The sequence below is a fragment of the Hippocampus bargibanti genome, linkage group LG04 (genome assembly GCF_051943395.1).
Source record: "Hippocampus bargibanti isolate YZ-2025 linkage group LG04, ASM5194339v1, whole genome shotgun sequence".
In the NCBI taxonomy this organism is placed as follows: Eukaryota; Metazoa; Chordata; class Actinopteri; order Syngnathiformes; family Syngnathidae; genus Hippocampus; species Hippocampus bargibanti.
Genome location: NC_142737.1, coordinates 27,260,405 through 27,288,358, shown reverse-complemented (window position 1 = coordinate 27,288,358; position 27,954 = coordinate 27,260,405). Strand labels below are relative to the sequence as shown.

The following is a 27,954-nucleotide window of genomic DNA, read 5'->3' as shown; positions in this document are numbered from 1 at the left end:
CACCCACCGACTTTTCCATGTTTAGTGATTGGGTGGCTTTGTGTGTTTTCCATCTCTGCAGGAAACCCTCTGCTCTTAAACTCTTCTATTCCACCAGACTTAACTGTGGGACGCACCTATAGCACTCCTCTGTGCTTCCAGGATGGTACAGAGAAAGAACTTTTTGACCCCCTGCCAGACATAAAGGTGAATGTGCAGGGCTCATTTATGGTATACGGTATGGCGGAACGTGCAGAGTTCCATACCAAAACACCTGTTGAGACCTTACCACGGGACCTGAGCCGGAATTACTGCAGTTCACTAGACAGGCGTAAGAAGGCTCTGCTCACTTTCAATGGACCTTTGAACACCAGTAAACATCAACTGAGAACCACCGGCATTTTTAGTCAGCCTGGAGGACGACTTGCCCTGCCAAATACTGGTGAGTAGCTACATTAAAAGCAGAGGCTAGGTTTTGTTTGCTGGATCATCCCCTTCCATCTTGCATTTTAAAGTTTGGTTCTGAAAATGGAAAGCACCTCAAATGCAGTCCCCATTGCATCCCTCGCTGCCGCAGCGTTGTAAACCTTCATACCTGAATGCACTTTCAAGGCCTGCTCCTCCTTTGAGTGATGAAATATAACTGGATAATGGATTGATCTAGAACTGCTTCATGTCACAAAGAGGGTACAGCAAGTGCTGTAGAATGAATGACTCTCCGTGTCTTTGTGTTTTCATGTTATTTGTTATTTATTTTATTATTATTATTTTTTTACTTCAAGATGGCATCGCGAGAGTGGCTGCCTTTCCAGCAGCTCCTGTATTTTGTTTTTCTACTTTCTTTCCTTTCCTCTTCCTTTCATAACTTTGCTGCTGTGAAATGTAAATTTCTTCACTGCGAGACGAATACAGGTACATCCAATCCAATTAAGTTACCTTGAGATGTGAATGAAATGAATGTTGCCTCAACTAGTTGCACATGTTGGGCATGACTCCACCTGTATCTTGATGTTGGGAGATTTTTAAATGATTGTGTGCCAAAGGAATGCAACAACACCAGATCAAAGTGTTTGGGACTCTTCTTATTTTTATTTTTGTTTTTTTTATGGAGCAAGCTTTATGTGCGACCACTTCCTGCTAGATGAGCTGTTCATTCATAATAGCAATATGCGTCACCATCCAGTACTCTGCCTCTCGCCCGAAATCGTTTGAGATCAACCCCAGCACACCCGTAACCCTAGTCTGGATTAAAATGCTACAGGATGGATGGATATTTAAAGCCAGTTGCTTAAAAATATATTTACAGTATCATGCCGAGTTTTGAAAATGTAGTAAAGTACAGTTTTACCCCATTAACTCATGGCATATGCCCAGTGATGCACTTGCACATCTGCCGTGAGTGAGGTGACCAGTCAAGGCTCTGCCCTGCTTGCCCACATGGCTCCTCAAGTTCTGCTCTTCCGGAATAGACACATGACATTCGACACAGAAAAAAAGACAAAACATTATTCTCTGGAAAACAAAATGTCAAAACTAAATACCGGTATATTTTTTGATGTTTTTGTGGCGTATATATATATATATATATATATATATATATATATATATATACTTTCATTCAAAAACCCACATTCATTATTTTATCTGTTATTGTGGGGAATTTGTATGTTCTATCCATCCACTTTGTGAGCTACTGGAAACGTCCATCAACACCTTTAGCTGCTGCAGGATGAGAAGCAACGTTGCGTGTTGAAACCTTTTGCTGCGGTTTGAGTGCGACGATGTTCTAAGTAACTCTTGGCTAGCTCCGTGACATGTGGTTGAGTGCGACGACACTTGATGTAGCTCGTACCTTGCTACGCGAGTGCGCCGAAGCCGCTTGCCGTTGGGGTGGGAAGCACCTGCACGCCGGAGGCTCCAGGATGGATGAGCACGTTTTCACTTGTGTGAGCACGTTTTCACAGTATCTATCCCGGTCAAGCATGACGCTTCGTACTGATGTCACAATGTTTATTGGAAAACACTTGGAACACCTTCAAAACTAAAGGACATTAAAACGACAACATTACAATAAGTTCGACAGAACATACCGTAAATAAGCAAATTAATAACATACCGTGTGCACCTTATTAACCGAAAGTAGATAAACATTGACGTAGACTTTAGACTGTCGTTCTCTATCTAGCAGTTACTCTGCTTCTGTCTCTCTCTAGCATTAGTCTCGTTCTGTCTGTCTCGCCTTACTCGCGTTTATCGAAACACATGACACGGAAGCGAAAGTGATAATGACAAAACATTATAAATAAGTATTGAAAACGTTTTCAAGAAAAACATATAACATATAACATTACGAACTTGTCACGTTTTGCAAGGTGGTGATGGCAGGTGCGGATCCCAAAAAGCAGGCAGGAGGGAGCAGGAGGTTGTGTTTGATAAATGGTATTAAAATAAAGTCAGAAGGAAAGTCAGCAGGAACAAAATCTAAAACATCCAAATCATCTGAACAGAAAAAATACAAAGCCGGGAGTCCTTGTAAGTGCCGCTGATTAAAACGACCAGCACCTGCGAGGCTGCAGGCAGGGCTGACGTTGCTACCCGTTGGTCGCCAATCCGAACGTGGCAGTCCGCCACTGATCGGGACGACCAGCACCTGTGCAGGCGGGGCCGACAGCGCCACGTGTTGGTCGCCAACCAGATCATGACAGAACTATTTTTCGGGATACACACAGAGCTGCCACAATGAGTGATGTGACGTTCGCGAACAAGTCCGTTCTCCTAACAAGAAAATGGTGGCCGACTGTTTTGGTCTCTATTCCCCGCCCCCAGTCTTCGGTTAAAGCCATGTGATTGGTCAAGAACACAGCAGTGGGGGGGGGGGTAAATATTAAAGGGACATGCAGACGACAGAGAGAGTGAGAAAAAAAACACACACACACACACACGAAAGGGAGACGACAGAGCTTGAAACAAAAGTGGAAAAAAAACAAAAGTGAAATGGTGAGAAAATGGATAGAAAACAGTGAAATTTGGACTTGTTTGAAGTTGGATAGTTCAAAAGCAGAGTGTAGACTGGAAGGTTAAAATATCCCATCAATTAGGCTCCACAAATAACCCGCACGCACAAGCCATCTATACACTTGATGCAAAAAGCTATCAACCCAGCTAAACACAACACAATCAATGAGGTAAAATTACTGCAGAGAAAGCACCTCCAAGGGATCATTCCTCAAGATGGTGAAAGAAGAAGGTTACATTCCTCATCAAGTGTTTAATGCTGATGAAACCGGCCGCTCCATTCCATCAAGCCATCAACGACCATCACACAGATAAACCTAAATTAGAAAGTAGAAAAGTAATATTTATGGTGACCTGGGAATGGATTATTCTCATTTAGTGGTTTCCTATGGGAATTGAATTTTTGGATACACACTTTTCGCCTTACGCACTGAACTAATACCAACAAGCGTTGAAGTTAGAGGAAAGGAGTCAAAACATATCAGGAGAGCACTCACATACACTGTGGGTAAACTCAGTGGTCATTTAACAAATGTCAGAAAGAAAGAATAGGGAATGAAACCAAAAATTCTGAAGATACAAAAAGGAGAGGAGTAGCAGTACCTTACATTGCAGGAGTTTCTGAAAAACTACAAAGAATCATTTGGCAACACAAAATTCCTACTTATTTCAAACTTTAAGGCAAACATTAGTGCATCCAAAAGATAGGCTGCCAAATGAAAAACAAAGTAATGTAGTTTATTCAATACATTGTAAGAATTAAAATTGTAAAGAGCAGTACATTGGGGAGACTAAACAAATTCTCAAAAAAGACTTTATCAACATTGCAGGGATAATACTAGTGGGCCTCAATCAGCAGTAGATATGCACCTAAAAGCTAGCAACCACTCATTTGACGACAATGAGGTTAAAATCTTAGTGAAAGATCATAGATGGTTTGAAAGGGGAGTAAAAGACGTGATTTTCATAAAACAACTAAATCCTTCATTAAACCGGTTTGGTGGGGTGGGGTTCAATTTGGATCGTTCATACAATAGCCTTCTTAGGCAACATAGGATTAGTAATACTGATGAGGTGATACCGGTCGAAGTTGGGCAATCAGGCCAGTCGTTAGTCAGAACGATAGGAACTATCAGTGGAGCAGCTGCAGGGAGTAGTCCTCTGCTCCCTCCAACCTGAGAGCAGGGACCTATCATAGCAGAGTCCGGCACTGCCATGTCTGGACAGTAGGGATATACAGTAAAGTCTCGTTATATCGATATCGGATATATCGATAGTCCCGGTTATATCGATACTATTTCTATGCACGCACGGAGAAAATTACATGCAAACAGGGTCGGATATATCGATAGTCCCGGTTATATCGATATTTTTTTCGGACTCCCTTGAATATCGATATAACGAGACTTTACTGTATATATATATATATATATATATATATATATATATATATATATATATATATATATATATATATATATATATATATATATATATATGGCCTAAACTACCAGTAAGACTTTAGTTTGCTCACGAAGTTTCTTGGATAAGAAGCGAAACGTCCGACACCTTTAAAGAAGTACATATGACGGTTGAAGAAACCTTTCATCGATGGACCACTCCTGTACGACTGAGAGCTTACACAGACGTTTTAGCTGTGTAATTTCGCACTGCACTAGAAACTTTGCAGTTGTGCAACATGCAGTGCTCTTTTACAATCGTTGTCTGAATCATTGACACGTGGGAAGAGGGCAGGTGCAATTAACTTTCCTCAATGACCTTTCAAGTGGAGTGGTCTGAGTGGAGGAGCCAATAATGTCAAGTGCTGCATTCACTCAGCCTACTTCCACCACACTACGCCTCACTGACTCGCAAGCAAAATGAACCAGCAATAAACGGAAGCTTTTTGGACACTACCGTAATGTGCACTAGTGCAGCGCGGCAGCACTCTTTTCATTGCTAATCAGCATTTTACACTTGTTTTTCCCAAAAATAAAAACAATTGGTTGGTCCTGAAGTTGAGTGGTGAGAATATCGACTTCACAGTGCTGAGATACCCAGATACCCAGATCATGCCTACATGTATAGAGTTTGCAAAGTTTCCCCGGCCTGCTTAGGTTTTCTCTGGGTCTTTCGGTTTCTTCCCGCATTCCCAAAATATGCATGGTAGGCACATTGAATACTCCAAATTGTCCGTAGGCGTGAGTGACACGTGACTGGTTGTTTGTTTCTGGATGACTTCCGATTGTCCCCTGCCTACTGCCCGAAGACTAGGCTCCAGTACCCCTTGTACCCCTAGTGATTATACAGTCAAAAAAATGAATTGCTGAATAAATAACAGTCTAAACCTGAAGTACAATATGGGAAAGCAGTGACTAATGTAAATGTAAGAAAAAGAAAAACAAAAAAAGGTGATTGTGAGCATTAGTCGTTGTTTGTCTGTGTCCTCTGTGATTACCTGGCAAACAGTTCCACGTGTACGCTTACTGCCCAATGACAGCTTGCACATCCGCGACCTCTGTGAGCATAAGCATATTAGAAAAGGGACGGACGGATGGATGAATGAAGTGATTGATAGATTTAGTGATAGATTTGACATCAGCTGTGTTCATCTGTCAGACATGTTCCATACCAATGCAAATATTGTTTTTTTTTTTTTTTGACAGGAGAATGTTCACAAATGTTTGAGAAAATTCACCATCACATCTACCTTCACTCACTTTTTGGGTTTCGTTATTTCCTATTTTTTCTTTCATACCCACAAATTATTCTCACGCAACTGTACAGCCATATGCAAATGCTTATGTTGCGCTACGCAGACAAGCTGATGCAGTTGTTTCTGTTGACACACATATTCATGTTTTTCAGGAGTTAGCCTGCTGGTGCCTCATGGAGCCGTGGCTGAAAATATGTCCTGGGAAATATACATGGTGATCAGCCTAGGAGAAGCAAGGTGTGACCAACCAAATACCATTTCCAGCATCTGTTTGTTTGTCTTCTTTATCTCTGTCATGCCTTCTATCTTCCCCAGCTTTTCATTTTTACACCTGCTCACCACAGCCCGGAGCCCACTAGCTTTATTAAATTATTCACTGCCTTTCCAAAATTTATTTGGGAATGGCAGGGAATTGAAAAGCAAGGTATTGCAAAACATGACTTGGAGCACCATTCTCAGATTTTTTGGGGTTTTATTTTTTATTGCGGGGGGGGGGGGTTGGACACTCAGGTCATACCTCTGGCAATGTTTTCCCCTCCCACGAAGAGGCATTTGCCTTTAGTACAGCCACCACTTTTAATGCAGATAAATCTGCAACCAAGTAAGCTTGAAATAAACTTTCTGATGACTCAATATTCTGTGGGCCCTGAAATTTGAGTGAAAATGACAAAAATCCTGGCACTGGAATGGACACATATTTGCACACCGTCTGGCAGTGAATGAGTTAATGGGCTTTATTCTTTCTTTTGAGTTACTCATTGTCTTGCTCTGTCATAGTATCAGATGCTTAACAGGGACTGAAAGCTTGCAACGGAGAGTGCTGCTGATCCAACTCCGCAGGCCCACGTGTAGACAGGAAATGCCACAGTTCGACTGACATTGTGACAAATATCTTGTCATCCCAATGGGCTGAGTTTTTTTTGAAGGGATACTTTATGGATGGCAATGTCGTGCCACAGAAGGTCCAAGACACGGGCAACTAAAATAGGAAATGGTTCATCTGCCCAGTAACATCGTATTTGTCACCCATCTCACTTACTGGAATTCACTTAAGAAGAGAGGATTTTCAGTGAAACACATTGCACATTACAGTAACTATCAACAGCATAAATCATGTTAATACATTTTTGGTGTTGTAGAGTACAATAACAGCACTGGGAAGTAAACAGGTAATACTACCGACTTACTGTATATACTGTACAGTCATCCAGTTACAGAGCCAACATCGAGATCAATAATTCTGTATATTATGACGGGTCAACATCCGGAAGGTAAAAGTATGTGACCTTCCTCTTGGCCATCCTCACATTGCTGTGTTTACTGGTTGGCGGAGATTCACCCAGTAAGGACAGCACCCTTTGCTATTCCCTATAGGGTTAGAAATGTGTGTGCTTATTTGACAAAGCCCCCCACATTGATGTCCTGGCTCCCATTGAGAAACTTTGGTTGATCTCGCCGACTTGCTTGAAGCAAAATCAAACCATCAGTCTTCTAATCTCAATCTTCTCCCACCAGTTCAGATGAGAGTCATAATGTAGTTCTGGATGTCACTAAAGGCGTGACACTCTGGGACCAAGGCATGATCTTTGAAGTTTGTTTAAACAATGATGAATGGCATGTTGAAAAGAGCGAGCTGCTCTGATGGTTAAGTATGGAAGAATGGAAACCTATGCCATCCCTTCAGGCCCTTCATCTTGGCAGTAAGCATCTCCTGTATTCTGATTACAGCTTCATAATGATCTTTGGATGGACTGAGCATCTCTCTGCTACACTCTTCCCTGTGGTGTGTCACACGGGCTTCCAATTTCTTCTGAAGTATTTTCCTTGATTCACAGTGTTTCATTTGAAGAAAACCCCAAAAGGAGGAGCCCAGATAAATAGGAAAGTACTATAGTTGAGGGTAACTGAGAATCATCTCTGGACCGACAGATCTCCAGCTCCTTTGTTGAAACTGTGGAAATATTCGCTCAGTTGTAATTAGCATGACAAACAGCCCGCTTGGCTTGTCAGTGTCCAATGTTGGAATCATTCACTTGAATAGCATTTTCCCTGTAGGTGGTGTTGTTAAAATACAGTATATGGTTGATGTAGCATCTGGTCTCTCACTGTTCACCTGTGAAACATAACATGTTGTGGGCTCAGAAGAAACAATGTTATGTTTCTGCCAATGGACATGTTTTATATGTGCTTATTTTTTCCTGTCACCACGTGAGAAGAAAAATGTTTAGTGGGGCCCTCCCTGTGGTGTGTTGTGCTTTTCATCTGACTGGCTGTCAATCATGTCTCCATCCGAGCACGCCAACCCGACAAAGAATTGCTTCACTTATGTTGTTCGGCTCCTATCTATGCCCAACTGACTTCTCCACAGTCTTTTCAAAGGCTGTCCTAAACCTTTTGAAGGCACAGTTGCTTACGTCAGACATACTTCCCTTGCAGCCAAGGTTTTATGAATGCATTGTTTTGGAAGATAAATCTTTCAAACTACTGGAGGAAAAAATGCTTTATTCTGGCCACAAAAGAGCTTCAGAACAGGAAAGTGCTTTGTGTGAGTGTTCTGGGGGTTGTAGTTTTCAACATTTATTTGTCATATAGTGCTCTTCTTTATATGTATATCTTTTTTCCTCTCTATGCCATCTGTTCCAGGAGAATATAGTTTTCAATATATCTGTAATCACAATTAATGCAATGTGATGGTTGGACAAGACTGTTTGCGAGACCCGTGGTTTGTAAATGGACAAACTCAGCAGTTTTATAGATGATATGCAGTCATTGCAGAATCTGATTTACACCATTGTGGTGAACCACATCCAAAATTTGTTCACTTATTATTCATTAGTAATGATCCTCAAATCTGATAGGCATATGTCATGTATGTTGGTGGGGGTGCCACTTGTCAGTTTGAAAGTGGAAGAGCAAATAATCTGTAATTTGAAAACCTGTGAGCACAACCTTATGTGGTATTCTGGATGTTCAAACAAAAAACTGACAATATATAAATCCCGAGTCTCATCAAACAGTTGGAATATGATAAAAAATACCCACTAATTAATTAAGACCGATGTTTGAGAAATAACTACCGTAATTTCCGGACTATAGTGCGCACCTGATTATACACCTCACCCACTACATTTTTAGAGGAAAACCGATTTTGTACATACACAAACCGCACCTGTATATAAGCCGCATGTGCCCACAATAAAACATGTAAACATATTTACAAAGAAAGGCGGTACACAGAGAGAGTTTTCAAAGTTTTAAAATATAACTTAATAATAATAACAATATAACTTTCTTCCCAAACAGTGCCTGTGAGGCGGCAGTAAAACGGTTGCAACATGGCAACAGCGCGCTAGCAACACAGTATAACAGGTATGGTAAAACAGGTCTAGTAAAAGAACATACTGATAAACGGTAAGGCGTCTTCATTTTCCTCCTCTGAACTGAAGCCATCGAAGTCATCGTCCTCAGTGTCGGAATGAAGCAGTGTCATATAAACATCGTCACACACTCCCTCAGCCTCTCTCTCGCTGTCAATCCGTAATTTTCTTTTCGATTGTCATAGTTCGGGCCACCTGCTTTTATTACCTCTGAAGGCTTTTTTCGTATTTTTACATTGCTCCAGTTCTTCCCTCTGCTGTTTCCAGCGTCTCACAATTGATTCGTTTATGCCAAGTTTACGTGCTCTGTTTCCTTCATTATCGGACAGCTCGATTGCTTATGGCTTGAAAGCTGCCTCATATGCCTTTCTTTTTGCATTTTCCATGACGCTTACATTCCACCGGTTTTAATCTTACCTTCTCTACTGGAGCGCCCCTTGCGACCATTAGAAAACTTGCATAAATTGACCACATCATTGAATAAGCCGCAGGGTTGAAAATTTGGGGGAAATGTAGCGGCTTATAGTCCGGAATTATGGTACCTCTGCTGGTGGCTCCGTTGGTGCAATGTTTTGCAGGCGCATACAAAATACAATTTCAAAAATATGAATGAAATAAATTGAAATTAAATGAAATAAATTATCATCAACAAAGTATAAAATAAATGCATGGAACCATAAGCACTTGAAAATGCAAGATTCAGTAGAACCCCAAGAATACACAAAAAAGATCCAAAAGTCCAATAATACAAAAAAAAAAAAAAGAATGAGAAAAATACTTAAAACAGGGATCCAAGAACAAAACGAGATTCACGACAAATATTATCAAGAAGCCATATAAAGTTGCACAATAGCAAGCAAGGTCAATAATCTGACAAGACATCACAGAATTCTGAGTCCTGAAATACTCATCCATGCTTGATTGGTACGTGAGACACCGGTGCACTGCTAGAAATGCCCTTCACTCCGGCTGCGCTTCAGGACTGAGTCATGTTGCTCACACTGGGACAACAGAATGGCGACTAGGAACAAAGGCAATGACACAAATAGAAACTTCAGTGCCATCTTATTATATGTCCTGTAAAGTGCAGACACCAACTGCGTCATAATGGAAATTGCAACATTTTATGACACTGTACCATTATGGTCTTATTGAACTCCGGCATGTAGTCACTGTGACTAAATATTTAACCAATAATATAAGCGATTGTACAAACACTTGCAAAACATTCAAGTTTAACTTCAAATACAATACTACACAAAACAAAATATAAATGTTTAACGTTTGTCTTGTTGGCTTTCTTTTACTTCCAGATGTTCGCATGTCAGATTTGACCCAATGACCCAATCAGATTTGATTCAATGAGCCGTAAATAACCTCAATACAATGAGCATTCAATTGTTTGCCTTCCTTTTCCATTTGTTTTAATTAGATTTGTGAGTTCCCATGGCCATTGTTTTAACAGCATACCTCTTGTTAAAAATTAATAAACAAATGAATAAATGAATTCAAATTTTAATCATCATAACCTCGAGAGAAATATGTAGATTAAATGATGGGCTGTTATGGTGCCTGGCTGTCATTGAGTGGAATCAGAAGGCATCCTTAAAATTATTTTTCTGTTATTTCATTTTGTCTAGATATTATAATAACAAGTCTTTTTTGTTTGTGCAAATATTATAATATTTTTTGTTTGTTTTTCTATATTTAATATGAATGAAAATCAGAAGAAACATTTTTAATGTATTTTACCCAAAAAAGAACAACCAAGCGAGCAAATCAAACCAAAGCAAAATAAATCAAGCACTGGACCACGTATGCAAATAAGCTGTGATAAAAATCTCCTTTTCATTATTTCATTCCATTCGTGTTTCTTCCTGAGAAGTTCTTCTCCAATTGTTCTTTCCCAGGATGCCATTTGCTCTTTTACCTGTATACTCCATGCAAAGAAAGGTTGTTTTTGAATCACAAGCAACCCTTTTTTCATGCCATAGTTGCCGGGCTTACTGCACATTTATTACTGGAATTTTTAAATGGAAGGGAAGAAACATTCTTGTACAATATTGTTATCAATCAGGAGAAATAGCGGCACTCATATCTTCATGCATCCCTGGGGAGCAAGCTTGTCAGTTTTTGCTTTGTGTATCTCTTTTGTCAAGTGTGAGGACCCATGGGTATTTTAGTTTACCCTTCAAGACTTTGCAAATGGTAATTTTCATGCTGATGCAGGTTTTTTTTCTTTTCCACCAATTGATAGCTCTCCGGTGTTCATGTTGGTTTTCCTGCCAACTATCATGTTGCACATATAATGTTCACAGGCAAAACACAGCGGTAGAGGGCACTAACTGCTTTTGCTCACAAAACCGATGCCAGCTTGCGCAGCTTAAGCACATTAGTTAAACTTTGCTTCTTGTCGGCTTTGAAAGAGGGTGCTGGTCGGTAGGTTAGTGGCCTTGGCCATTAGCTCAACAGTCAGCCCATTCGACTGAGACGCAGGGACATTTTACCCATGAAAAAGTTTTTTTACAACAAAAGGCACTTGTGTGTCAGAGTCTATAACTACTTTGCTGCTATGTTACTTCCGAGTAGAGTGAACGCTGGCACAAATGGCTGCCGCTGCTCACCCGCACGATAAAAAAAAATATTTCCGTGACTGTAAAGTGTCCTCGAGAGTTTTGAAAGGCGCTTAGAAATTAAATGTATTATGATTATTATTATTATTATTATTATTATTATTATTATTATTATTATTATTATTATTATTATTATTATTATTATCATTATTATTATTATTATCATTTAAATATAACTGTATTGTTGAACTTCAAAGACACGCAATGCCACAATTTTTTAATGATGCTGCCAGACATTTTTGTTGTGCAGCAGAAATGAATTGTTCACTGGTCCAATCCTTTTGATTGTGTCTCAGATGATGGCCATAAAGAGAAATAATTTTTAAAAATGGAGCGAGGCTTCCACTATTGGTGCCTGTTTGATTAATGGAGCAGGTCTCTACATACGGTGCTGTCATCTTCTTCAAAGCAGAGGAAAACAATGCTTGAGGACTGCACACAATTTTAAGTGAGGTTAAGGGAATCTGTAATGTGTATATTTATTGAGACTGTTGTGTCCTCTTTCGACCTACTTTGCCTCTTTACATGCCTCCCATGTCCCTGGGGAGTGAGTCAGCGGTCAATTTCAATCATGCGACTCATCTAAGGGCTCAAGATTCTGCCATATAGAGAGCCCTTCATCATGATGACAAGTGGAAGGGAGAAAAGAGACAGCCAGCTTTCGGTACCATCCCAAGTAGACGGCAGCAGAAAAGTTACTTAATATGCAGATATACTGATGAAGGGCTGTCATAAACGTAATTCAAGATTACCGCTTACACACACAATAGAAGTCCAGTCATACACTTGTAAATTGCTTTTATGGTCAGTGATGTAGATAAACACTCTCAAACAGAAAATTATTTTTTTCACATGCTTGCTGTACCAAAGTAAAAAGCCATTGTATAAACTGATGAAATGCTCTTTGGGGAGATGTTTTTTTTCACTCAGTACTCTTGTGAATTGCCCTCAACAGAAATGATGTCATACGTACAAATGAATTTTGTTTGCTCACGTACCCAAGCCAAAATTCACTCATCTACAAACTTTGTGTCTTTTTTTTTTGCTAACATTTTCGTGTGTCCATTATCCAAGCTACTTATCCTCACAAGGTTCGAAAGGTGTGCTGGAGCCCATCCATGAACACTCTGGCATATCAAGGAATACAAAGACCACCCAGGCATACAATTTTGAGTCCTCAATTAACCTCACATTAATATTTGTTGGAATGTGGGATGAAACTGGAGAACCCGGAAGAAAACCCACCCGGCACAAGGAGAACAGGCAAAGCCCACACAGAAATGGAAGTCTGTACCTTTCACTTTATTGGTGAATGTGCTAACCAGTAGGGCACTGTGACACGTTCATATACAGGTACACAATTGAAATGCACTCATAAACATCAACAGTTTTATTTGGCTCACGTGAAAGTGAAATACATAAATAAAAGCAATATAGTCATTATATTTACAACACCCCTGCCCCCTCCACACACACTCAATCACACATACGCACGCACACACACACGCACACACATACACAGCAGTACGGTTAGTCACATTTAGCTTCTGTCACAAGAGCATTCGCCCCAAAAACTTTATAAAATGTGTACACAGAGGTTCCACTCTTTCACTTTGAGTCAGGTGATAGTGTCCTATATGGCGGGTCAGCAGATGAAGAGCAATACGATATGAATTTCCAGCGTGTCTGCACCTGTAGTTAAAATGGTTGGCTGCTGTTGTTGAAGTTGACATGGCTCGGATGCTCTTCACTTGTCACATCTCGTCGCCGTCCTGGGCATGCCCCGCCCCTCCCGTCACCTCCTCCGCTGCTCCCTGGAGACGGCCCCTCCCATCATCACTCACCTGGGCTCCCACAGCTGTTTGTCATTTACTGACTATAGTATATGCCGATCGCACATTACCGTCTCCGTCGGAGAATTCCGGAAGCTACCCTCGCGACTACCTTGCCGTCAGGTCTGTCATTGTTAGTTGGTCTGTCTCGCCCTGTATTTCGGATCAAAACCTTCCCACCTTCCTTCGTCACTCGAGTCCTGCCTTCTAGCCTCGGGTGCCGTGACATAATTCTCCGACCACCCATGGATCCCGCCGGCGAAGACAGATTCATCGCCGCCCTTACCATGCAGGCAGAGCGTTCGAACCAGCTGGCACAAGCGGAAGTCCGCCAAATTACCACCACGCTGGCTCAATGCGTTGAGTCAATCGAGACACGCATTGCCTCTCATACGACACCCCCCCCCCCCCCCCCCCCCCGGGCAGACGCGAGATTCAGCTACCCCACCCCTCCCGCTACGCAGGCCAAACCAAGCAATGCACGCTCGTCTTCGAACAACAACCCCACACCTACGATAGCGACGAGGTCAAGGTAGCGTTCATCACCAGCCTACTCACGGGGATCGCTGAGACCTGGGTGCTGGCCGTCCGGGAGTCCCGACCGGAGCTGCGTGTGTCGTACCCGGACTTCGTGGCAGAGCTTCGCCGGGTCTTCCATCATCCGGTGACGGAGGTCAAACCGAGGGGCGGCTCCACGACTGTGTCCAGAGATCCCGCTCCGCGGCTGAGTACTCCGTCGCCTTCCGGATCCAGGCCGCTGGCAGCGGGTACGACAACCGAGCACTAAGGGGGGTGTTTCGTCGCGGACTGAGCGCCGCACTCAAGGATGAGTCTACCACCCACGACACCGGCACCACCTTCGACGACCTGGTGGACGCCGTCATCGATCTGGACCTCCGTCTGGGGTAGCGGCGGAGGGAACAGGGCTGCCAGCGGTCCAACGAGCCCGGCACACGGCTAAGGACCACTACACGCGGCAGCGAGCAAGTGCAGCGCCTGGAAGGATCCCCCGAACCTGGGCGCAGGGCGCAGGGTTCTTCATTATTGATAAGAAAGACGGATCCCTGCGCCCGTGTGTCGACTACCGGGGTCTGAACGACATCAGCATACGTAACAAATACCCTCTCCCCCTCATGGACTCCGCTCGTTCACGGTCGAGGTTGACGCATCCGAGTCCGGAGTAGGGGCCGTCCTGTCCCAGCGCTCTCCCACTGACCAGAAGCTACGCCCATGCGCCTTCTTCTCCCGCCGGCTCAGCCCCGCCGAAGCCAACTATGACGTCGTCAACCGGGAACTGCTGGCGGTCGTCCTGGCTCTGCAGGAATGGAGACACTGGCTTGAGGGAGCAAAACACCCCTTCACCGTCGACACGGATCATAAGAACCTGGCGGCCATCCGGTCTGCCAAGAGACTAAACTCACGACAGGCCCGATGGTCACTCTTCCTCACCCGTTTCAACTTTGCTCTCACCTACTGCCCAGGGTCACAGAACACAAAGCCTGATGCCCTATCCCGCATTCATGAGCCGGCAGAAAGGGAGAAGATCACCGCCAACATCCTGTCGGCCCAACGCATCCTGGGCGCCCTGCGGTGGGAGGTTGAGAGGAAAATTCAGCTAGCCCAGGGGACGGACCCCATCCCCAGGGGCTGCCCCGCAGATCGCCTGTTCGTCCCCCCTCCTCTACGCACTGAGGTGCTCATCTGGGGGCACACCTCCAAGATAGCCTGTCACCCGGGGGTCAACAGGACGATCCAACTCATCGCCCAACGGTTCTGGTGCCGGGGTTCAGGAGGGACATCACCCTCTTCGTGAAGGCCTGCCTGGCCTGCGCCCGTGGGAAAGCCTCCCACAAGCCCCCGGCAGGACTCGTCCAGCCACTACCAGTACCATCCAGACCCTGGTCCCACATCTCCGTCGACTTCCTGACAGGCCTCCCCCCCTCCCGTGGCAAGACGGTCGTACTCACCGTAGTGGACCGATTCTCCAAGTCGGCCCACTTCGTCCTGTTAACCAGGTTGCCGTCCGCCATCGAGACGGCTCAACTCCTGGTTGACCACGCCGTCCGTCTCCACGGGATTCCGACGAACATTGTGTTGGACCGGGGACCGCAGTTCGTGTCCAAGGTATGGAAGCGTTTCTGTCGGTCCCTAGGGGCGTCGGCGAGCCTGTCGTCTGGATACCATCCCCAGACCAACGGACAGACGGAGAGGAAGAACCAGGACCTGGGGGCAGCCCTCCGGTGCGTGTGCCTCCACAGTCCTGCGTCGTGGGCCCTCCACTTACCCTGGGTGGAGTTCGCCCACAACTCCCTGGTCTCCACAGCCACAGGTCGGTCCCCATTCATGTCCGCCTGTGGCTATCAGCCGCCTCTGTTTCCCACCCAGGAGGGCCAGGTAGAGGTCCCGTCGATCGAACATCACCTCAGACGGGCCCACCGAGTCTGGAAGGAGACCAGGGCCGCCCTGTCACGCACGGCGTCCCGGAACCAGCTGGTCGCGGACGGTCGTCGCCGACAGACACCCAGGTACCAGGTCGGGCAGGAGGTGTGGCTGTCCACGAGGGACCTTTGGCTAGCGGAGACTTCAGCCAAACTGCCACACTTCACGGGTCCCTTCCCCATCGAGGCCATCCTCAGCCCGGTCTCGGTGAGGCTCCGGCTGCCACCCACCATGCGGATCCATCCCGTATTCCACGTTTCCCTCCTCAAGCCAGTGGAAACCAGCTCCTTAGCCCCCACGCCCCCCGCCCCCCCCACCCCCGAATGTTGGACGACGGACCGGTGTACACCGTGCGGGAGATACTGGACTCCAGGCGCATGGGCAGGGGAGTGCAGTACCTGGTCGACTGGGAGGGCTATGGACCGGAGGAACATCAGTGGGTCCCACGTTCCTGGATCCTCGACCCATCTCTCACCCGGGCGTTCCATGCGGCTCACCCATCCAAACCTGGTGGGCCGCCAAGAGGTGTCCGTTGAGGGGGGGGGCACTGTCACATCTCGTCGCCGTCCTGGGCGCGCCTCGCCCCTCCCGTCACCTCCTCTGCTGCTCCCTGGAGACGGCCCCTCCCATCATCACTCACCTGGGCTCCCACTGCTGTTTGTCATTTACTGATTGTGCCTTCTGACTATATATGCCGATCACACATTACCGTCTCCGTGGGAGAATTCCGGAAGCTACCCTCGCGACTACCTTGCCGTCAGGTCTGTCATTGTTAGTTGCCGTCACTTACCTGCCCCTGTTTATTATTTTGCATGCGTGTCTCAGTAAAGACTTTTTTTTCGCCGTGTATTTCGGATCCAAACCTTCCCACCTTCCTTCATCACTCGAGTCCTGCCTTCTAGCCTCGATTGCCGTGACATCACTGACACCTGTAACTCCTCAATAGAGATTTTATGCACACTGTTGGGCATACATTGGGGAGGTGACCTCGTCTGAAGAGGTGAGCTTCATTTGAACAAAATGGAAGGTCTCCTATTTCAACAGTAAAAGGAGTATATTGAAGAAAGAAGTGAAATCATCTGACATGAACAACTGAAACATTCGTGTTAAAATACAAATGGATTTGTATGTACTCATGAAATGCTGTCACACACAACTCAGTTTGCTCACATAGCCGAGTGCATCAACTTGGCTTCTTGAGCAAAAACAAATCATGTCATGTGAATTAGGACCGAGTAGTTGGGTGTTAGAAAGCATTTCATGAGTGGATGCATTTAACTTGTGCAAATCAAGAAAATAAAAGTTAAAATAAATAAAAGTTACAGGAAGAGTGTGTGCCTCACAGGTAATTGTCCATTGCAGTATGTATAGTATTGTAGTATTGTATGGTCAGACTCAACACTGTTTGCTGTTGGACCATGAATTCGGTGTCGTCCAAAACTGCTGTTGCGATAGCCGGGAAAACTAAAATAGTGGACTGCAAAGAGGAGCATTATGATTTGGCAGTGTGAACAAAGACTGCAAGGCCACACAGGAAAACAGACTTAGCTTTCTGAAGGGATGCAATTTTTGGTACACTGAAGATAAGCATATTGTAGGAAATGGGAGAACATGAAAGTGGTTCTCTGGTCAATACATAAGGTTTTATTAGTAGTAGTACTTCTCGTAGTAGTCATGGAAGATTTTAAAGATTCTATTGGCAATCGATGAGAAGGTTTCTTCAGCCGTCATCTGTACAAATGTAAAAAAAAATTGGTTTTGCTGTGGTGCCTCATATAACCGGATTTAGTGAATTTAGTAAAATTGTACGACTGAGAGCTTACACAAACGTATTCTATTGGCAACTATATGATTTAGAAAACAAATACATTATTGTATTGTGATCAAATAAGCTGTTGCAATGGTTTCAGAAAGGGTATATACCAGACATGTTCAGCTCCAGGACTGGAGGGCCACTATCCTGCCTGTTTTCCATCTGATCCGGCTACAACACACCTGATTCAAATGATCAGCTCATCAGCCAGCTCTGAAGCAGCATCAAAACGGTCCTGATTATTTGAATCAGGTGCGTTGCTCCAGGGAGAGGTGGAAAACAAGCAGGACATCGGCCCTTGTGGACCGACTTTGGACACCCCTGGGATATAACATATGTAGTCAGCATGTCATGTATATATCTTGCATTCACTCAAACGACAAGTTGTGACACTCTATGGGACGTGGCGGTTCAGCGTGCTCTCGAGAATGAAGAAGGACAAAAAGTTTGGTTCAAAAAGAAAAACCTGGAAGAATGTGTCACAGACATACAACCGTTGTGGATCGTATCTTCCCATCTTAAAGTTTACAAAGTCTGGCTCATTGAAATATAGCAGTGCAGTTCATGAACATTGTATGTTTTTTCTGGGACCAATTTCATTCCTGTTCAATATGTGCACTGCCTGTGACACACCACTCAATAATTCTTTTGTGAAGCTCATGTGAAACACACTATAGCATGAATGTGGTAAGATGCAGAAGTGATTCTCTGCCAATATGAGCAGTGAAATGGAGAGACCGGTTTAAATAAAACATCAAATGAAAAATATTGTTCTGTTTCTCAACAATTTTGAGGTTATTTGAACAAGATTTGCCAAAATGAGGTTGCATATTTTGGGACATCCTCGAACTGAACACGAAAGAAACAGTCTAGTCATATCCGTACACTGCATTAATTGAATGATGAAGTTTATTGATTAACAGCCGGTTGTTCCTGTCTTCACGTTGTAATTAAGAATGTTTTGACTAAGTATAATGGCTGGATGATTCAAGAAAACAACTATCACAATTATTTTGATTGAAATTACAGTAATTAAAATTGATTGATTGATTGATTGATTGATTGATTGATTGATTGATTGATTGATTGATTGATTGATTGATTGATTGATTAATTGATTGATTCTGTATTTACTATTTACTCAATGACTTCAAGTATAATATTTGCCGTGTGCCCATTCATCCCTGTACATCGAGTGGTTTAATCTTGAACACTATTTGAATCATCCCTTTTGTCAAGTTCAAAATGACCTTGCAAATAGCACATGAAATTCCATTCCTCATGATGATTCACTCTGATACATCCACAGCTTTGGTGCATTGCATCCTTGCAAACATTGTCACATTGGATAAGCATTACCGCAATCTCATTGTAACATTGAGGGAAACTTTATTTTATCATCAGATATTTTCACAAGGGGGCCCAGTAAATAGTGGTGAGCGTGTCGACCTCATAGTGTAGAGCAGTGATGTCAAACATACGGCCCGCGGGCCGGCCCCCAAGGAGGTTCAATCAGGCCCGCAGGATAATTTGAAAGTGGAAAAATGCATAAAAGACATGGAATTGATATTTTTAATTCACTGCAATTCATGGATTATCCTCTAAGGGGCGCACTTGTTCCATCAGAGTAGAAGACACGCTGCATCACTGAGACAGACTGAAAACAGCAGACGGTGTCAATGCGCCATCTGCTGCTTGTTACGACGTTGTTAATACCTTGGTCTCTACCTCTCCGCTACACCCTCATTAGCCAAAATGTTGTTATCTAAACAGAGAAAAGTAGATAAGGAGTGTAGAATTTTCAAAGAAAAATGGACCACGTCCTATTTATTTACAGAGATGCATGGAAAACCTTTGCGCTTGGTGTGTTTGCAACAAGTTTCGGTATTGAAGGAATATAATATTCGACGCCACTACGAGACTCATCACGGCGAAAAGTATGACGGGTTGCAAGGACAACTGAGAAGAGAAAAGATTAACGAATTGCTGGCGGGTCTGAGGAAACAACAGTCAACTTTCATCCGGAGCCGAGAAGTCAGTGAAGCAGCGGTAAAAGCCAGCTACCTCGTTGCTAGCGAAATAGCATTAGCATCGAAGCCATATTTCGACGGTGACTTTGTTACATTCACGCTTCATCACGCATTTTCGATGCGTGATGAAGGTGGCTGAACTTGTATGTTCCGAGAAGCGACAAGCTTTTGCCAATATTATCCTGACGAGGAATACTATAGCAGAGAGGATTTATTGCATTTTCCGTGGCAATTGACGAGAGCACTGACATCACAGATGTCGCCCAACTGGCCATATTTATTCGAGGAGTTGATGAGACATTGACTGTTACTGAAGAGTTTCTTGAGTTGGTGCCAATGATGGACACCACAACAGCCGAGGACATTTTCGGCTCTGTCGTTGCTGTATTGGACAGAGTTGGAGTGGACCGGTCCCGCGCTGTCAGCCTGGCTACAGACGGCACGCCATCCATGGTCGGAAAGAAAGCAGGTGTCACGACAAAGTTCAAAGACAAAGTACAAGCCCTTAATGGAAGAGGTCGTTTCTGGACATTTCACCGTATTTTGCATCAGGAGGCATTGTGTTGCGAGTCGCTTAAAATGGACCACGTACGTCATGGAGGTGGTTGTTCACACTGTAAATTTCATCCGGTCTAGAGGTCTGAACCATCGTCAGTTTGACAAACTTCTCAGCGACAGTAACATTACCCACAGCCTGCCATACCACACTTTAATGTTAGTCAGCAGCTTCAAAACAAAAGTTCTGTGATGGAATTCTACTGTTCATACAACTCCATAAATTTTAAGTATGTATTATATGTGTATGTATGTTCCATGTACGAAGTTTACAGATTTACAGGACAGGTGAACACTTTCTTCATTACACATTTAAACTCTCACTCTCCTTAGTTTGTAAGGTGTACGCAGGGATTACATTTAGATTTTATATGCGTATGTGTAAGTGGTTTAAAAATTCCCTTTCTTTAAAAGTCACATTTAATCTTAAAGTGCATGACTATATTTTTCAGTGCCAATTAAAGTTTTGTGCCTTTGTACAATCAGTGGGATCAGTTGCAATGCATATTTGTGAATGATAAAAGTTAATTGCACATTTGTCTAAGGAAATATAAGGTGTTTCATGAAATGTTTTGTAAAAGGATAGTTCATTAAATGTAAATATTTTCCTAATGTTCTTGTGCTTCTTTACACCAAAACAAAGGAAATGCATGATATTTTTACTATTTTTAGCAGAGTATGGTATAATTTTAATGGTCCGGCCCACTTGACATCTCCCTAGGCCGTATGTGGCCCGCGATGCGAAATGAGTTTGACACCCCTGGTGTAGAGGAACTGGGTTAAATTCCAGCTCCGACCTCCCTATGTGGAGTTTGCATGTTCTCCCCGGGCATGTGTGAGTTGTCCTTGAATCTTTGTCTCCATGAAATTTGAAAAATACAATTCCTGGAATCCTTGAAAACTCAATTGTAACCCTTCCATGCAGCCTGTAACCTGATAACATGATAAGCAGTACACGGTAATAACCTCTGTCCCTGAAAATGTTGAATGTCAATTGAAAGGACAACGACGAAATACAGTACTTTTTTTAAGAATGTTAAAAAAAAGACATATTAAGTAACAGCCATTGTAAGAAACCCTGAAAACAAATCCTGATTGTTCCTGTGCATTTTGGCATTTGACAGTAAACTACAACCAGGGTGTCATCAAACAGCTACACCAGGGGTGTCTAATTCTGGTCGTCTAGTGCTCAAAGGCTTCTGTCCGCACTGTTTTAGATGTCTCTCCCGTCTACACCTGATTCAAATGATCAGTTCATTGGCATGCTGCGAGATCCTGATAATGATGTTTTGAGGAGGGAGACATGTAAAAGATGTTCCACGGGAACCCTCAAGCACTCGAGATGGAAACCCATACCCTATAAGCTTGTTACACAAGCAATATAGTACATTCAAGGTACATTCACAACATCAGAAACATTCATCATGTCTTCTATGATAACATTTTTAATATTAAAATACGCCAAAATTGAAATATTCATTACTATATGTGAATTTTGTTCATCAAACAGAGTCAATTCCAACTTTGTTGTAGCAGAAGAATTATATCCTTAAATGATTTGACCATTTCGTGTCCAAGTATTTTATTTGAACTTCCCCGAAACAAAACAATGATTGAATTGATCTTTGAAAGCTTCTGTATATTGAAGCAATATATCCCCTTGTCTTGATAAGTAATGTAGTGATGTTTATTATTATACCCAAATGTTGTGCCCAGACTAAAAAAACCATGTTTGTTCTAAGCCTTTTTTAATGAACACACTCCAACTCACCAGCAAATCACTGTGACTTTTTCACCTCGGCTGAAAAAAGAGAAGGAACAAAAACAGCTTGGCGATGCAGCAATAAATGCTAGAGAGTGAACATTTGCGCTTGCAAGGAGTGAAGCCTGAAGGCATGTTTTGTTTGCAGCCCACCTGTTTGCATAAGCTTCTCTTATTAATATATTTGTGTGTGAGTGTGTGTGTGTGTGTGTGTGTGTGTGTGTGTGTGTGTGTGTGTGTGTGTGTGTGTGTGTGTGTGTGTGTGTGTGTGTGTGTGTGTGCGTGTGCGTGCGTGCGTGCGTGTGTGTGTGTGCGTGTGTGTGTGTGTGTGTGTGTGTGGGTGTGTGTGGGGGGTGTGTGTCTGAATGCATGGCATTGGAGGTTTGGAACAGAGTGGTCACCCCAAAATAACATTGAACACATTGACTGAGGAAGGACGGTCGGCGGGACAGACGCATTGATAGATAGACACATAGGCAGATAGATACACATAGGCAGATAGATAGATAGATAGATAGATAGATAGATAGATAGATAGATAGATAGATAGATAGATAGATAGATAGATAGATAGATAGATAGATAGATAGATAGATAGATGGACAGACTGACTGACTCACTGACGGCGGACTGACTGACGGACTGACTGACTGACTGACTGACTGACTGACTGACTGACTGACGGATAGGAAGGGACGGACGGACAGATGGATAATATTTCACTTTTGTGCAGAGCTTAATTTTGTCAGGTCCTGAACTGAACCAAATCATTTTGGGGATTCAAAAAACGCTGATCAAAACAGAGGTTTTTCATTGTCCCAGTCAAAATACGAACCTCTGGATAAAACAATTCTGGGAGGCAGAGTTGGTCAAAATTACCCCACAATGATAGGAAAGACTCATCAGGGACGATCGCAAATGCTTAATTTCAGTTGTTACAAATTACTCTATTAAAGCTATGTCTCCACCCCTCACAAGCCTATAAACATATCCCGTGAACTAGTTTTGCACAGAGAATGATGGTTTTGCACTTTGGGACAGCATAAAGGATTTTTAAGATGCAGTAAATGCTTTTTACATTCTCCTTGTAGTTATCTTGGCGAGATGCATTTATAACAATGCCAGAAACCTGTCATGTTCAATTATTCCTCATTTATCCATCCATCCATTTTCCGTACCGCTTATTCCTCACTAGGGTCGCACGGGGTGCTGGAGCCTATCTCAGCTGTATTCAGGCACGAGGCGGGAGAAACCCTGAATTGGTTGCCAGCCAATCGCAGGGCACACAGAGACAAACAACAGTCACTCTTCCACTCACACCTAAGGACAATTTGGAGTGTTCAATCTGCCTGCCATGTTTTTGTAATGTGGGAAGAAACCGGAGAAAACCCACGTGGGCCTGCGGAGAACACGCAAACTCCACACAGGGAGGCCAGACCGGGTCGCGAACCGACGACCTTGTCCTTTAAAGTTTAAAGGATACTTTACTCTGTGGGACAATTACTTTCTGTCTTTCTTTCTTTGGTTATTTCGTATTCCGAAAACTGACCCACTTTGTTGCACTGTGTTTAGTGTCAATTCACTAGAAGGCTGTGAAATCCTCCTGAGCCCAGAGGTGATGTATGGTCCTCCCAGTCTGGACCTATCCTGCCCAGTGGCAATGACCATGGCTCACTGTGCCGAGGTGGACTCTGAGAACTGGAACATCCAGCTCAAGAGGAGAACTCAGGGCAGTAAATGGGAGGTAAGAGCAGCAGGAAAACCTGTCCAAAAGTAAAGTATAAATGACATTTTGCTCTACTTTTTTTGCTATGTTTAAATTGTTCATTTTGTTGATGGATATCTGTGTAATCTGCCTATCCACTGCAGAGGTGACTTTCAAAACCACCTCTCCCGAAAAAGTCAATACATATAGAGTCATCTATCCATATCCTTTTAAAATGTTTTTGTGCCATTTATTACACTTGAATTTTTTAAAGTGTGAAAGGGTTGTACTTTTTTTCCATTGACAATGCCTGTTGTCATAAATTCGAAACAAAATGTTATGATCTGTTATCACGAAACAAAAGAAATGTGGACAGGGTCTGTTATTATTTATTTAGCTCCGTCTGGAGCAGGGGAGCAGGGGTCGGAAACCTTTTTGACTAAGAGAGCCATCCATCCATTGTCCGTACTGCTTATTCCTCATTCGTGTCACGGGGGTGCTGGAGACTATCCCAGCTGTCTTCGGGCACAAGGCAGGGGACACCCTGAATTGGTTGCCATCCAATCGCAGGGCACACAATGACATACATCAGTCACTGTAACACTCACACCTAGAGGCAATTTGGAGTGTTAAATCTGCCTGCCATGTTTTTGTAATGTGGGAGGAAACCAGAGAAAACCCACGTGGGCCACTCGACTACCGGGCCGCCACTAGCAGAGCCATAGAAGTGAAATATTTAGAAATGTTTTTCAGTGAGAGCCACACACAGACACACAAACACACACGCACATAGTTTCCACAAAATGTCAGAATGTATTATTTTAAAATAACTTGATAACTGTGATAATACTCACCATTAATATGAATACTTTTCCGTTCCTCATGATTGGTAAAAAATCCAGCCAAATGATTAGAATGAAAGTCAACTGGCTTGGTCCATAGGCAACGTTACTGCTAGCGAACTTGCACACTGCTTATTACCTTACACGCTTGCTTTCTGCTGTCTCTCACAGAAGTACAGTAAAGTCTCGTTATACCGATATTCTCTGGAGTCGGAAAAAATATCGATATAACCGGACTATCGATATATCCGATCCTGCGGCATGTACATTTTCTCCTTGCGTTCATAGAATCAGAATCAGAATCATCTTTATTGCCAAGTATGTAGAACACACAAGGAATTTGTTTCCGGTAGAACACGCTGCACTAGTATCGTCGTCAAAAAAACTGCTAAGTGGCACTATACAGTATCGTACTAAGCAGTACTATCGATATAACCGATATCGATATAACGAGACTTTACTGTATATTGATGCTAACGTTAGCATGGGGCTTGTCAAAGTGCCACTGATTTTCCACTGTTTCATTTATGATATTGTTTGATTGCAAATTAGAATAACGGCAGAAGTGTTTCTCTCCACAAAGGCGAATCCTTCGGTCCATTCAACCTAAAGTGTACGATACTCGTCCTTTTTTTTACTCGTCAGGCTTATTTAAAAGGGGCATTTACCTGTTTTGACATCAACGGCCACCTAGGTCAGTATCATTCAATCAAAATTGAGCTTTCCACCAACTGCTACCCAAACAGGAAATGAACAGCGAAAATGCGAGAATATGTATTTAGTTTTTATCGGCGAGTCAGATGCAATCATCAAAAGAGCCATATATGGCTCGTGAGCCATAGTTTCGCTCGTTTGATTGTGAACCTTCCGCATGACACATGCAGACAAGATAAATGCAGATTAATGAAGTGGGCTGACATAATAGTACTACTATTCCTTTCCTTCAACGTCATTGTCCTTGCAAAGCCACATCACTGTGCAACGTTTCTGAGAAGCAAGTATTTTTCCTGAAAGGACAAACACAAATAAAAAAACAGCTGCTGATGTTTGCACACCCCTCAACCATAATGATATCTGGTTGGGTTTATTTGAGACAATGAAGTCCATCTGTTTTGTGGCCCATACAACTGGTAAATCACTCCAGCAGCTGAAGGCATATTTTAAAAGTTTTTCACAAATATACAACCAAGATGCAAAGCAGCATGTTTTCAAATGGTGCCTCATCATGTATGGGCCACATGTATTTTTCATCAACTGCTGCTCAGGTCAGACCTTGAGAAGGCAGCAGTTCTTTGGGGCACGGATACCTTGAAATGAGTAGTCTGAGGCAACATCGCCAAATTTAGAGATGTACAATCTCCGAGCCACTGTCCAGCGGGTGTAAAGATATTGATCTTCATACTACGCAATTTTGAAATCTTTGGCAAATCCCCCCACAGCGTTAATACAGGCCGTCTGGCTGTGTTTTGACACTGTGTCTATTTCTTTCTCGGCTTTCACATCTCTCACCGTAAGTACCCAACATGTATTGAACTTAAATCTCACCCACATTTGTTCTATACTCTGTCCACACAGACAATGAAGTGTCTGAAGTTGTAAAAAATACCTTTCAGGACACAGGTCAGTTCCATTGAGCCATATTTAAATGTTATTTTCACACAAAAGATGTATCCGTTATGTCTTTGTCACGTTTTGCAAGGTGGTGATGGCGGGTGCGGATCCCAAAAAGCAGGCAGGAGGGAGCAAGAGGTTGTTTGACAAATTGTATTAAAATAAAGTCAGCAGGAGCAAAATGTAAAACATCAAAATGATCTAATGTTAAGCAGATTCCTTACTTACAGACAGTGTATTGTCGGTGTTCAAATACCTGACATGTTTCGGCGACTACTTCCGCCTTCGAGTGACCTGTCAGGTATTTGAACACCGACAATACACTGTCTGTAAGTAAGGAATCTGCTTAACATTAGTTATCAAGTAGACAGGATGAATTTAGTACAACAATCAAAATGATCTGAACAGAAAAAAAGTATCAAAAGAAAACCAAGTGTAAAAGTCCGCCAATGTTAAACAAACACATGCACAGAATACAATGCATGCAATTGCAGACAAAGCATGCAACAAACAATGACCCGACCCCAAATGTGTGTCACTGATTGTAACAACCAGCACCTGCGAGGCAGCAGGCAGGGCTGACAGCGCTACCCGTTGGTCGCCAACCAGATCATGACAGTCTTCCAGAATCAAACCTGACAGGTGTTGCTTTCAGTAAAATGTAATAATTTAATAAAATCATAAAATCATCGTTAAAAACAAGACTGCATGAATCTTATTTCATGTAAATCCATCCATCCCTCCATCCATTTTCTTCACAAAGGGAGTGCTGGAGCTTATCCCAAATGTCTTCAGGCAGTAGGCGGGGGACACCTTGAACCAGTTGGCAGCCAATCACAGAGGGCACACAGAAACAAACAACCATTCTCGCTCACACTTAACCTAGGGACAAATTGCCGTGTTCAATCAGCCTTCTATGCATGTTTTTTGGAATGTGGGAGGAAAGAGAAGTACCTGGAGAAAACCCATACAGGCAAGGAGAGAACAAGAAACTCAACTCAATTGTACAGTATTTTCAAACAGCCAAAGCTGTATGCAAAGTGCTGTACATGGACCAACTACTGCATACACATCGATGAAAAGGTTTCTTCAGCCATCATCTGTACTTCTTTCAAAAAAGTACAGATGACGGCTGAAGAAACTTTTTCATCGATGGACCACTCCTGTACGACTGAGAGCTTACACAGACGTATTGTATACACGACAATAAAGCAAGAAAACACAGTAGAAAGAGTAAAACTAAGACCAAGTTTGAGTCATGCTGAGTCAAATACCAAATAGTACACGTACAGTTTGAGGCGGGTTTTAAAGATCAGCAGCGAGGGCGCTGGCTGAATATTCAGTGGGAGGTCATTCCAGAGAGAGCGACCAGGAACGGAAAACACCCGACCCCTCTGAGCATGTTTAGTCTTTGGTACTTCCAATACGGTCTTGTCAGCAGACCTGAGACACCAAAAAGATGTGTCGGGCGGATGAGCTCAGAGAGGTAAGATGGCACGAGAACATTTAGAGAGATTTGAAAGATTTGAAAACAAATAATAGGATCTTGAAAAGAATTCTAAAATGTATAGAGGGCCAGTGAAGGGATGCCAGAAAAACAATTATGTGCTCCCTCTTATGAGTACCAGGACACCAGAGGTGAGCA

The 27,954-nt window shown here is 43.1% G+C and overlaps 1 protein-coding gene across 4 annotated transcripts in view; it reads left to right on the top strand.

The window, feature by feature from the left end:
- The window catches only part of unc5db (unc-5 netrin receptor Db), a 255,429-nt gene that overhangs the window by 193,032 nt on the left and 34,443 nt on the right, over positions 1-27,954 (top strand). For 3 of the 4 annotated variants that reach the window (XM_088994976.1, XM_088994975.1, XM_088994978.1), the window contains 3 exons: positions 62-421; positions 5,863-5,947; positions 23,724-23,895. In XM_088994976.1, the coding sequence (XP_088851102.1) occupies positions 62-421; positions 5,863-5,947; positions 23,724-23,895 (617 nt within the window). The remainder of the gene's footprint in view (positions 1-61; positions 422-5,862; positions 5,948-23,723; positions 23,896-27,954) is intronic. The other variant, XM_088994977.1, reaches the window with a different exon arrangement.